Source organism: Lethenteron reissneri, chromosome 11 (genome assembly GCF_015708825.2).
Source record: "Lethenteron reissneri isolate LAM-NWPU_2019-01 chromosome 11, ASM1570882v1, whole genome shotgun sequence".
NCBI lineage: Eukaryota > Metazoa > Chordata > Hyperoartia > Petromyzontiformes > Petromyzontidae > Lethenteron > Lethenteron reissneri.
The window spans coordinates 5,618,930-5,632,656 of record NC_083789.1 but is presented as its reverse complement, the minus strand read 5'-3'; the positions used below and the strand labels follow the sequence as shown (position 1 = coordinate 5,632,656).

The following is a 13,727-nucleotide window of genomic DNA, read 5'->3' as shown; positions in this document are numbered from 1 at the left end:
CATCAGTCGAATGTCACTCAGCGCCACGGCTCTACTCTGGAGGCAATGCCTTTCATTCTAACAATGTGGAAGATCTGATTATCTCTCACATGTCAATCATTAAATGGTATTGGCCCGACATGCCAAGAATGCAGGACCCTTCTGAAATAGTTTTAGGACTCCGAGGCTTTCCTGGATAAATAAATGGCACTAATATTACGTCCTATAGAATGGCTATTGTCAAGAAGACGCCGCCTATAATATACGTTTTTCTGTATAAGGCCAGTGTGATAATGAATGTGAATTTTTGTTTTTCTTACTTGTTCTTGTGCACAATGCAGCATGACCAAATAATATATTGCTCTTCAAAGCCCTGCTTGGTAAAATAAACCACGACAGGTGATAGTGGCAAAGGGAAATCACCTAATCTATTTTTCCCTAGCTATGGCCCTCCTATAGTGTGTTGATACAAAGTGTAAGGGGTTCGGGAGGGGGCAGGGCGAGGATATTGAGCCGTGGTCCTGCCTTTGGCCGAAAACTTACGAGAGAGATTATTGACGACACTGATTATGCTGCACCACCATGGACGCTACCTGTGCAGATGATTGTGCTTCCATCAGCCGTTTCTGCATCCTCACAACTTCGGTGGACTTCTCCTGAAGGGCCTTCTCCATGTCCTTCTGCTTCATCTGTGAGGCCTTCAGCTTTGCCTGCAGCTCCAACAGCTCCGCTTGAATTTGGATGGCCTGAACACACACAAGCAATGCAATGAGAAAATCCGCTCAAGAAAATGGGACGCCATGAGCCAAGACCTTTCTTCAGACAGTCCTGGCCTGGATGTATGGCCGATTCTTAAATCATTATTTTGTGCGCCTCGGAGAACACCGTGTTGGCAAGATTAAAAACAAACTGTGCACACACGAGACTAATCATGTAGCTCTACATTGATTCATATTGATTCTTAATGCACCGATTCTTACACTCAAATCATGTGTGCAAAAATCCACCACGTTTGATTCATGTGTGTACAGGATTTGTAAGGAACACAATCACAGGCTGACATACAAAAACAGCCGGCCCAACAGCAGAACACGCGTTTCTTTAAACTGATACACCTGGTGGAAAGGCTACAGGCCGCCGTGCCACCATAAAATAAAGTGCTGGTCCTTACGCTGTCGACATTGTCCTGGAGATCGCTCTGTATCTCATCCCTCTCCGCGGTCACCCGCTCGAGGCTCAGCTGCACGGCCGCCTTCTCCTCGGCCAATATGCCGAGCTGCTCATTCAACACTGCCACCTCCCGCGAGAGCAGGCCTGTGTTCCTCTCGCGCGCCCGCCTCCTGGCTGAGCAGCGCACTTTCCAGCAAGCCCTTCTCCGTCAGCAGGCTTTCCCTCTCTGCAACCAGCGTGTCCACCCTGGCCGACAGTTCGTCCCTTTGCAGGGTTAAACAGCGCACCCTTTCTTCCATGTCCGATAGCTGCTCTGTCACCGCGCTCAAGGCGCCAGTGGCATCCCGGTGCTCGACGCTGCTCGCCAGATACGATTGAGAGAGCTCGGCTTTCTTGCAAGCCAATTCCTCGGCAAGGCAAAGCTCTTGCTGCAGAGCGAGCTCCTTCTCCGTGGCGACGTTCTCCTTCTCCAATGCCAGCTCCTCATCATCTCGAGCCAAAGCCCTTCGCTGTAGGTCGACCTTCTCCCGCGCCGCCATCTCCAGTTTTGCCGCCAGCTGGTCCCTTTCGGCCGTCGCGAGGCTGAGTTTCTCTTTCAGCTCGGAAGTCTGCAGAGAGCGACGGTCATGAATTGAGATGAAACCAGGTAACGAGCTACTTATCAATGCCAAACGTGAAAAGCCAACAAAAAATGAAAAGCAGACCTGGCAAAGCACCAGACGTACGAGTGTTAGGGTCAATGGGGGGCTGGTACTAGTGGCTAACTAAATCATTTTATAGGGCTACACCACGTGTCCAATTGATGGGAAGCTTGCAGTAGCTGTGCTACGATACACTCATACCCGCCATGGGGGTGTGCAATGTTTTATGTGGGCTTGTGTCACCTCTTGCATCAAGGCGGCGAGTTCACGAGCAGTGTTGTCGGCTTTGTCGGGGTGGGAGGCCTCTGTTTGCATTTGGTCCCTCTCCATCATCGATTGCAGGCGAGCCTTCACCTCCTGCAGCTGCTTCTCCAGCTCATAGCGCGTCTGAAGATCTGGTAGGGGGTAACATATAAATGGGAGAATGACACCACATTATGGGATGGAGGGGAGAGTACCTTGGTAACACTGGGTCCCCCACGAATGAACGATCAGTTGCACAACCAAATTCCTCTCAAAATTGTACATCTTCATCATCGCCTGCAACTGCTTTATCCACATATGAATAAGGCGTTGGGTGGCGATGAAATTAAAGAGGGAATTTAAGACTAACAACCAATCAGAGTTGCGCAAATGTGCATGTTGTGATCAAATACGTCGCTGTAAATTGATAAATGGATCGCTTGAAGGTAGGGTCCCCGTCTCTCCTGTAAGCAACCCGTTGTGCAACTGGTTGCCGACACACCCACATATAAACCGAGATGTGGGCTTTGGATTAAGGACCCGGAAAAGTTTCCTCCCCCCACCACTGCAACTACTCGACTGAAGGTGGCAGACACGAAAAATCCATTCTGGCGTTGCCGTGTGTCACCTTTGGGCACTTTGCCGTCGAGGAGCTGCGAGAGGCGGGTGTGGTCGGCATAGATGCTGTGCAGCTCACGCTGCAGGTCCATCTCCATGCTGCGGTAGCGCATCTTCTCCTGCTCGAGAGATGAGCGGCAGCCCTCCGCCTCCCTCGTCAGAGCCTGCAGTCTCACCTGGATGTCCGCCTGCGAGACAGTGAGACGATTGGGAGTCACGACGACGATGATGTTTTAAGGAAACTCGGCAGTGAACTCTGTAGTCAGATGTAATATTCAGTGTACATTAATTTGTGTGTTTTTATTGGAGCGGTCTATTATTCAATTAAATATTTAACAAACAAAACAATAGCTTACTTGTAGCTATGTACGGTATCTAGACTGCATCCCAGGCTGTTTTTTTACATTCCATGCCACTGCCAATTGGTCCAATGTTATTCATAACATTTATCAATTTTCTTTGGGCCATGGAACGTGCTGGAGATAAAGTTAAGGGTGGGCACTAAATGCTCACCTCTGCAATCATACTTCCTCCGACCTCTACCCATAAACCTCACTCTCTTTTCTGCACTCGAGCGAGTTGCAGCGAAGGCTAGAGCCAACCTTTAAGCGTTAACAGTTTTACATTGTATTGACACATCTAGAGCATCAGACAAGCAAGAAACGACATGTCTATCTTTTCTTCGCCTTTTCAGTGTTTGGTTTCATCATGGACAGCGTAACCATGTCGCGCAAGTCATGCATGTCGCTCCCACACAATACAAGGAGGGTTAAATCATTGCATGCATAATGGGTAATTGTGCGTCCAGCTCTCTACCATCTGCTCCTTGAGGCCGAGGTTTTCCGTGCGGAGTATGGCGGCCTGCTTGGTGCTGTCCTTTGTCACGATTTCCGCGTCCTCCAGCGACTTCCGCAGCGTCTTCACGTGCTCCCTAAGCTCCTGCGCATCCGAACCCTAAAAGAGAAGGACACGAAGAGAGAGAGCAAGGTTGACACAACTTTAAGATCAAGCAAGCCAGCGCCATCACAATGGCGCACGCCCAGGAGGGGCAAGGAGGGAGCGGGGGGGGGGGGCACTAGCCGAAGAAGATGATGAAACAAAGAGAATGACTTACCTTTGGCATGTCGTTCTCCCACCGCTGCTGCTTGGACATCGCTTCAGTCATTTGGAGCATCTCTTCCTGCAGCCTAAGCATCTCCTCCTCCTTGCAGCGCAGCTCCTGCAACGTCCTCTTCAAGTCAGCCTGTGCAAGAGGGAGGATACACACTGTGGTGCCAAACTGCTCCGGTATGCCAGCGCTGCACTCCGGCATTCCTTCGGCTGGTGCTTCTTGAGCAGTAGATACACTCTACAACTTCAGTGCAGTTAATTGCCTACGACAAGATTGTATCTCTTGGACTGCACTGAAATTCCAGTGTATTGATGCTTTTAGACCAACAAAAACATAGGCCGATGACCCAGCAGGTCTCCCAATAACATGGGAGTTCTTGACTCATGCCAGTAATTGAGAAGTAAAAAGAGGGAAGAGTTTGTATTCAATTCCCATAAAAATATCAAAAAGCAAATCCAACGATTAACATAATTACTCGCAATCCGTCCTTTCAAGTGTCATGGCTAAAATGTCTGCAATTCGATACAACCAACCCAGGGGTCGCACATTTTTTTGGCTTCATTATTATTATTATTTAACATAATGCTTGTTTATCCAGGAACGCCTCACTGAGTCACAAGACTCTTTCAGGAGGGTCCTGCCAAGTTTTTGCAGTAGGAGGGAATGTTGCTATATTCAATCCTAATTTGCACGTAATCTTTAGGTTTTGAGGTGTTTAGTGAATATCAGTTTCAAGGCGTCATTTTTAGCTGTGGGAGAAAACTGGAAAACCTGGAGGAAAACCCATGCAGAAAAGGGGAACATACAAACTCCACATAAAAGGGTGCACGAGTCGGAAATCGTTCACAGGGCCTTCGTCTTGCTGTGAGGCCCGAGTGTGACCATTGTGCCACCCTGGGTTTAAAGTATGAGAACCCCTGCAGCACAAGCTGGATGCATACATCACTGTGGTGTCGGCTCTTTACTGCGAAAGGTGCCCATACCTCCAGCTCCTGGTTGTATTCCTCCCCTTTCTGAACAAGTTTCTTGAGCTGCTCAAATTCATGCATCAGCTGCGCCTGCAGAAAAATAATCCATTTCATGAAACGTTCATAAAATAGTCCCGTGTGAGAACCATACATTGATATCCGAAGAACCTACATATAGACTACGTGACAATGGAATCAAGTCGTGCCCACAATTTGAAGACCTCCCAAATGTCATGCTTATAAAAGTAATGAAATGGAAGTTTATTTGAACTGTGTTAACAATTCAGGAAAAACGATTGAAGGACATGATCTTCGTCACTGCCATTGCGTTCACCGCAAATGCCTTACCTCATGCTCAGTCTTCTTCTCCAGATTTTCAAACTCTTGTAGTTCCTGCAGGTCCTGAAGCTCAACCTTCTTGGTTCTCAGGTCCTCTTGGAGCTTCTCGACAAAATTAACTCTTTCCTCAAGCTGCGCCTCCAGCTCTTTCTGCCACGCATCGTAGCGCACAAAAAAACACACGCGGAGCTCCAAATGCGACACCAAAGAACGCCGCTCGTTTGTTAAGAGCCGAGGTCTCAGTGCTGAAAATGAGCGCCGTGTGTAACCAGGTGAGAACCCATCAAGACTTCGAAGATAGTTTTTTAAGTGACACCTTGGGTCGACAAGTGTCATAAAAACAAATGTTACATCACGTGGGGCAGGGTTCTTTAACTGGCAGCACACAGGCCAGATGTGACTTGCCAAAGGCTCTTTGGAATGGCTCTCTGAGCTTTGGCGCACCGAGATATACGGCTCAGGCAGACAAAGGGATACAGATTCGTGAGATGAAAGCGAGATTCACAAGCTTTAGAAATGCGAGAGCTCTTGACAAGAAATAAAGATTTGTGAAACCAAAGTGATAATAAAAAACAAAGAAGCAAGACGTATAGATGAATGGTGACATGTACAGGCATTCTTACATCACGATGTTATAGTTTAAGATCCCTGACACAAGGGTGATGGTGGTGATGGTGGTCTAACATCACAGAGCAAATATAAGCAATGGTTACCTTCTCCAGCAGCAGACTCTCACACAGCTGGATGCTCTCCAGCAGCTGATTCTCCAAGTGCTGCTCCTGGTTCTGCCGGCAAAAAGACAAAGGCAGGTGTTCCCTTTTGTCAGATAGTTTGCAAAAACAATTACTATCCTTGATTAGCACGGTTGGCTACGTACAGTGCGAAAGAAGTTGAAGATACATACGACAATGGGGGAAAATGGCCAGGACGATTTGTTTTAGCTGTTTTGTGAAGGTATGAACATGGCCATTGCTTAAATAGTTTTACACAAATAACCCACCTAAGTCGGCAAATGTTTCTCTTTCCCAAAGTAATGAGGGAGTATAACACCACTCACGCACAGTACCATCGTTTATTTACGTCGTTGCTTTGTGCCCACACCGTGTCCTTATCAAACAGATTATAAAAATTGCCGACAATATAATCTTCAAAATAAATTACTGTCGTGCTATGTGTGACCTACAGTTAACAAGTTTCACCTCCAGTTAATTGATTATGCGGCCTAACTATACGAAGTATGTTGTTATGCAATTGGTTCACATAAATGATGCAGCTCAAGGGGGTCCCCCACTGCCGACACATCCCACAAGACTCCTCATCCACGTAATCGACTCATCATCGCAGCTCCAGAGTGGTGCAAGGACCAGGACCTACCAAGTGCTTGTGACTGCTCCGTCTCCGCTCGTTCTGCACCTGGACAAACTCCCCCTTCAGCTCCTCGAGCGAGCGCCGCAGCTCATCCCTTTCAGCGTCACGCTCCTCCATTCGGCTGCGCAATACAAAACGACACAACAAATGATGGGACACGTAAAAACGGAGAAACATTTGGCATGTAACGATGCAACAATTAAATTCAATTCTAACGCTTACGGTAAATAGATTGAATCGCGCGGGAGAAATTCAGTTATCTACGATTCGTAGATGTTCCCTTAAACCCTGCAGCTGCCACATTCTACACAGAGCGCCTTGTCAACAAATTCATATATTAATGGATCGAATTGTGAATCGTCACAATTCATTGAATCACGAAAGCAAACAATATTTACTTGATTAGGTGGAAAACACACGTCTTGGAATTGATGAGCGGGTTTAATGCGAGTAAATATAAAGACGATAAGCATGTGAAAATGTTCAAACCCTACAGCGCGCATTCGAATTAGATTGGTTTGACCAGCCATTATATATAAAATACATGTTAAAGAAACCTTAATTCAACAGTGCAGTTGAATGAAGGGCTTTTTTGACTATCATTTATCACACTGTTAAGTGTGGGTTGCTGTACATTGGTAGTCCATCATTGAATATATTGCTTTTTCTACCTGCGATTATCGATATTGCAAAAAAAGTAAATTAACATCCCGAGTTGGCAGCTGAACCTAAAATACCTCAAATGGACTCACCTGCTCACGACGGACGCATCGTGGGAGCCAACGTCTCCTTCGTCGCACACCAACAGCTGCTCGTCCTCGAGCAGTGGAATATTGCTTCCAAGTTCCACCATGTCCCCACTGGATCTCTCTATTCCGCTGTCGCGCATAGAGTCGCGCGAGTATACGCGTCCTGCCTCGGCTGATGGCAGGCTCTTCCCCACGAATGGATCCTCTTCCTCCTCCCTGGCATCATCTGTGGTATCGCCACAGCCCAGGAGTGCCTGCATGCGTGCCCTTTTGCCCTCCAGGGTGCTGAGTGCCGATCTCATCTGCTCGAGTTCCAGCGTAACGTGCGACTGCACTTCCAACTGGGTATTAGCAGACTCCAGGCAGCTCTGCAAGCGCGCGGACTCCACCACTGCCATCTCCAGCTTTGATCGGAGCGAAGATGTCTCTTCGGAGGCAAAGGACAACTGCTCACACTGAGAATTGGCAAAATCCAGCTGGGATTTCAGCTCTTCCCGTTCAGTCTGTAGTGCCTCCAGTGCAGCCTTTAGAGATACAATTTCATCAGAAGTGATGGATAAGAGATCTTTCTGAGTTTGAAGGGAGTCAATGAGAGCTTGTAGCTCAAGGTTACGGTCCTTCATTGCTGACATTTCCTTGTTACGAGAGTGCTCCTGTTGTAGATTCTCATTTTGGATAACCTGAAGTTTAATTTTCAGATCTGCAAGTTCATCAGAAGCTGCCGAGAGCTGTTCACACTGTCGCCGAAGCAAATCGAACTGCAATTCTATCTGCTCCTTCTCATCTTGCAGCGCTTGTAGTTGAAGCTTTAGGGTTGCCAATTCATCTGTGGCAGAGGACCACTGATCTTGCTGTGTTTTAGCAGAATCTAATTGCAATTGAAGGTCAGCTTTTTCACCTTCAACTAGCTCTAGTCTTTCTTTCAGTGCAGAAATTTCTTCAGCAGTTTTTGCCAATTCATCACCAAGTTCCTGAGAATGTGTTGAAGAGTTCAGCTGTATTTGGAGCAGTTCCCTTTCCTCCTCCAGCACCCGAACCCTGGTCTTCAGATCAGCATCCTCAATTTCGATAACCTGAAGTTTAGTCTTCAGATCAGCAAGTTCATCAGAAGCTGCCGAGAGCTGTTCACACTGTCGCCGAAGCAAATCGAACTGCAATTCTATCTGCTCCTTCTCATCTTGCAGCGCTTGTAGTTGAAGCTTTAGGGTTGCCAATTCATCTGTGGCAGAGGACCACTGATCTTGCTGTGTTTTAGCAGAATCTAATTGCACTTGAAGGTCAGCTTTTTCACCTTCAACTAGCTCTAGTTTTTCTTTCAGTGCAGAAATTTCTTCAGCAGTTTTTACCAATTCATCACCAAGTTCCTGTGAATGTGTTGAAGAGTTCAGCTGTATTTGGAGCAGTTCCCTTTCCTCCTCCAGCACCCGAACCCTGGTCTTCAGATCAGCATCCTCAATTTCGATAACCTGAAGTTTAGTCTTCAGATCAGCAAGTTCATCAGAAGCTGCCGAGAGCTGTTCACACTGTCGCCGAAGCAAATCGAACTGCAATTCTATCTGCTCCTTCTCATCTTGCAGCGCTTGTAGTTGAAGCTTTAGGGTTGCCAATTCATCTGTGGCAGAGGACCACTGATCTTGCTGTGTTTTAGCAGAATCTAATTGCACTTGAAGGTCAGCTTTTTCACCTTCAACTAGCTCTAGTCTTTCTTTCAGTGCAGAAATTTCTTCAGCAGTTTTTACCAATTCATCACCAAGTTCCTGAGAATGTGTTGAAGAGTTTAGTTGTGTTTGGAACAGTTCCTTTTCCTCCTCTAGCACCCGAAGCCTGGTCTTCAGATCAGCATTCTCAATTTCGATAACCTGAAGTTTAGTCGTCAGATCAGCAATTTCAGAGGCTGCCGAGAGCTGCTCGCACTGCAGTCCAAGGGACTCTAACTGCAATTCTAACTGCTCCTTCTCATCTTGCAGCGCTTGTAGTTTAAGCTTCAGGGTTGCCAATTCATCTGTGGCAGAGGACCACTGCTCTTGCTGTGTTTTAGCAGAATCTAATTGCACTTGAAGATCAGCTTTTTCACCTTCAACTAGCTCTAGTCTTTCTTTCAGTGCAGAAATTTCTTCAGCAGTCTTTGCCAATTCATTACCGAGTTCCTGAGAATGTTTTGAAGAGTTCAGATGTGTTTGGAGAAGTTCCTCTTTCGCCTCCACCAACATGTGAAGCCTGGTCTTCAGATCAGAATTCTCAATTTGGATAACCTGAAGTTTAGTCTTCAGATCAGCAAGTTCATCAGAGGTTGCTGAGAGCTGTTCACACTGCAGACGAAGCGAATCAGACCAGGATTCTAACCGCTTCTTCTCATCTTGCAGTTCCTGAAAATTGTGCTTCAGGGTTGACATTTCATGAGCCCACTCATCTTGCTGCGCTTTAGCAGAATCTAACTGCAATTGCAATTCACTCCTTTCAAGTTCCACAAGCTGCAATTTTTCTGTTAATGCAGACATTTTATCAGCAGTCTCTGAGGATTTATCAGCAAGTTCTTGAGAATGTGTTGAAGAGTTTAGTTGTGTTTGGAGCAGTTCCTTTTCCTCCTCTAGCACCCGAAGCCTGGTCTTCAGATCAGCATTCTCAATTTCGATAACCTGAAGTTTAGTCGTCAGATCAGCAATTTCAGAGGCTGCCGAGAGCTGCTTGCACTGCAGTCCAAGGGACTCAAACTGCAATTCTAACTGCTCCTTCTCATCTTGCAGCGCTTGTAGTTTAAGCTTTAGGGTTGCCAATTCATCTGTGGCAGAGGACCACTGCTCTTGCTGTGTTTTAGCAGAATCTAATTGCACTTGAAGGTCAGCTTTTTCACCTTCAACTAGCTCTAGTCTTTCTTTCAGTGCAGACATTTCTTCAGCAGTTTTTGCCAATTCATCACTGAGTTCCTGAGAATGTGTTGAGTTCAGCTGTGTTTGAAGCAGTTCCTTTTCCTCCTCTAGTACCCCAAGCCTGGTCTTCAGATCACGAATTTCATCGGGGGCTGAAGAAAGCTGTTCACACTGCAATTGAAGAGAATATAATTGAGATTGCATCTGCTCCCTTTCACCTTGTAGCTCTTGAAGTTTAACCTTTAGGAAAACAACTTCATCCGAAGAAGCGGACAGCTGGTCACGTTTCACTCCATCAGAGTTTTCACATGACTGCACCATCACATTCTCTTCTACAAATGTGTGAAGCCTGCTCTTGAGATCGGCCACTTCATTAGATCTACCAGATAGATGCTGACACTGCACATCAGAGAACTCCATCTGCGACCGCAACACTTCATTTTGATCCTGAAGCTCTTGAAGTTTGACCTTCAGAGATATCATCTCTGTTTCAGCAGACAGGTCCTCACCCCTTTTTCTGTCAGAGTCAAGCAGTATCTGCAGCACTCTCTTTTCATGTTCGAGCACATTCATCTTTTCCTCCAGCATGGAAGCCTCCTGAGCACCCTTCAGATAGCGGTCACCTTTTTCTTTAGCAAGAGAGTCAATTTGCAACTGTAGAGACTCCTTTTCATCTTCTGTCATTGCAAACCGAACCTTCAGATCAGCGAGCTCATCCGAAATACTAGACAACCGCTCGCAGCGCAGCACAGCATCCTCAAATTGGGACTGCAAAGCCTCCTTTTCTTCCAGAAGCAGCTGTAGTTCGCTATTGAGGGCAGTGATGTTAGAGGCAGTGGAGAGTTCATCACTCTGGGTTTGTAAAGAATCCACTCGCACTTGCAGCTCTTGTTTTTCAATTTGGATTGACGAAAGTTTTTCGTTCAGCACCAAAATGGTCTCCATTGCCGTTGAAAGTTTGTCATCAAGCTCATTTGCAGAATTGACATGGTCGCGTAATTGGGCATTCTCATGGTCCACTTCCTGAAGTTTGGCTTGGACAGAGAGAAGGGTAATGGACATCTCCTCATTCCGCAATCTGGCGGATTCTAACTCTGACTCCACCACTCGCATTCTTCCAGCATTGTCATCGGCAGCATTTGTGAGTGCTTGGCATTCTGCCTGGACATGCTCTATTTGCGCTTGCAAGTTGGCCTTTTCCACGTCCAGTGTCCTCAGTTTGTCTTCCAGATTGACATCTGCTTCATTGGATACCTCCACATGATCGCTCTCAGCAGCATGGGCCAGCAGAGCTTCCAGTTTTTTCCGCAAAGACTCATTTTCCTCCTCCATCGTATTCATCCTGTTACTCTCACTGCTACTCAATTTATACTGATTCACAGACTCCTCATTCAGCGCATCCAAGATCATCTGCAGGTTCTCAATCTCTTTTTCTGCAGATTTGAGCTGCTGCTGAATCGTTATGGCCTCATCTGAGATGGAGCCGAGCTCTCTCGTCTTTGCGTCTAGTGCGACCTCCAGTCGACATTTCTCCTCCTCCAGTATGGGCACCCTGGCTAGCAGCTCAGCCATGCTGTCACTCATTTCCTCCTTTAGCTTCTCAGGAGCAGGCGGTAACAGTGCAAGCAAAGACTTGTTTTCCTCCTCCAAACTGGCAAGCTTTCCACGCAGGCTCTCCAGTTCCACTTCCGCCAAATTCTCCGGTATGATGCTGCAAGTGTCGGCCGCCTGCTGCGGGTTGAGGAGCCTGTAATCGCACTCATCGAACGACAGCTCCATATTAGCAATCAATCTCGATGACCTGCGTGTCGACCGGCGCCCTTCGGCCCTTTTCCGAGAACCTTGGCTGACCGGCTCTTGGGCAGGCCTGGACATTAAAGTTGTCCCTTGGGTATCCATTTTTAGTTCATAGTTTTCTTCGGTTAGTTTTTCAACGCTGTCCTTGAGGAGTGACACTTGTTGTTGAGCTTCCTCAACAGAGTGCTGGAGTGTAGTAATCGTTTCAGAGTAACCCTTGCTTTCCTCCACAAGGCGACTGTTATCGTCATCAAACTCTCTCGCTTGCTGCTGAAGAACATCAATTTCAGTCACCAACGTTTTATTATTGCATATCTCTCTCTCGTATTCAAGTGACATCTTCACAACCTTATCCTGAAGGCCTTGGTTCTCACTTTCCAGTTTCGTCTGCAAGGATCTATTCTCTTCCAAAACACCAGCAAGGGTGTCCAACTCATTCGATTTTTCCCCTAGTTTGCTCTGCAGCATTTCGCACTTCGTCTCCAGAGAACTCAGCCTAGCCACTGCGTCAGAGGCTTCCATTTCAGGATAGGAGTCACCAGCTTGCTCTTTTGATTCACGAGCAATCTGCAGCTCCTCTCCTAGCTGTTCCATTTCTTTCCTGAGGGAAGCCAATTGCAATTCCAGTTGCATTTTCTCATCCATTGAAGACGACGCCCACTGGTCAAGCTCTTCACTCTTCTGCTCGAGCAGGCTTTTCAGACGCTCCAATTCGGCTTTGGCTGCATCACTGCTCAACTGCAAAGTGGATATTTCCTCAGCAGAGACCTTCGCAGACTGCTCCGCTTTCTGTAGGTTCAGCTCTTTTAATGCCAATTCAGTAGCAAGGTCCTGGTTGATTATTTTCATTTCCGTCACTTGGTCTTTGAAGCCAGTCAGCCTTTCTTCCAGTAGCTGCACAGCGGGGGCTCCGTCTTCATCATGCTGGGCGTTCCCATCCTCATTCTCTCGTAGCTTCATCCGCAGGGAGGAGAGTTCCTCTTGGAGAGATTTCAAAGAGGTGTTTGCTTCATCAAGGCCTCTATTCTTAGTATGAAGCTCGTCGTTAAGTTCCGAGTTCTGCACCTCCATCGCCGACAGCCTGAACTGACAGTCAAGCAGCCGAGATGATGCTTCTGCACATTCTGCCTGCACCTTCTCCACCTCCTTGCCCATCGTCTCCCATTCCAGTTTCAAGCAGGCGTTCTCCTCTGCTAGAAGAGCATTAGCAGGGCTGTCCTTTGGAGCCTCACATGAAGAGTCCAGCGCCTCTTTGCCTTCAGGTGAACGATTTTCCATTAGCGCTCGGAGCTTGGAATTTTCAGTTTTCAGATGTGACAGGCCACTCTGCAGATTTGAAATCTCCTCCAGGTACTGCGCGATGTTTTCCGCCTCCATCGCAGCATCCCTAAGTCTGCTGTTCTCCTTTTCGCATGCAGCAACTCTCCCCTTCAAGGCTGAAATCTGCTCCTCGTAATCCTGCACATTCAGCTGTAAAGCAAGGGGGGCGGCATTTGGATCGTTCTCGTCTTTTGTTGAATTAAAGTGTTGCCCGCTGGCGCCGTTTGAAGCGACCAAGTGGTCTGACGGAGCTCCAGCCGTTTCCAGTGGAGAGTCATGCGCGCCGGTTTCTACTCGCTGCCTCTCTGCCTCCATTTCCTTCAGCTTCGCCTTGAGGGTGGCAAGTTCCTGGCGTAGCTCGTCCCTGTCATCAAGGATGGCCATGAATTGTCCGTTCTTCTCCGCCTCCTTCAGGCGAGCATCCTGCAGCTCCTCCTCCAACTCGCTCACCTGGACCGGGGACCACACAGCAGTAAGGTCAACAGAAAGCACCATCTGGTCATACATGCGACTCCATGTGATACTTGTTATTCCCTGTTTTTCAACGAGTTTTTTTT

The 13,727-nt window shown here is 47.3% G+C and overlaps 1 protein-coding gene across 1 annotated transcript in view; it reads right to left on the bottom strand.

Moving 5' to 3' along the window:
* The window catches only part of LOC133341185 (centromere-associated protein E-like), a 38,362-nt gene that overhangs the window by 11,687 nt on the left and 12,948 nt on the right, over positions 1–13,727 (bottom strand). The window contains 11 exon segments of the mRNA XM_061549639.1: positions 573–725; positions 1,263–1,757; positions 2,034–2,185; positions 2,662–2,839; positions 3,468–3,605; positions 3,766–3,894; positions 4,746–4,820; positions 5,079–5,219; positions 5,783–5,854; positions 6,444–6,558; positions 7,190–13,620. Of these exon segments, the coding sequence (XP_061405623.1) occupies positions 573–725; positions 1,263–1,757; positions 2,034–2,185; positions 2,662–2,839; positions 3,468–3,605; positions 3,766–3,894; positions 4,746–4,820; positions 5,079–5,219; positions 5,783–5,854; positions 6,444–6,558; positions 7,190–13,620 (8,079 nt within the window).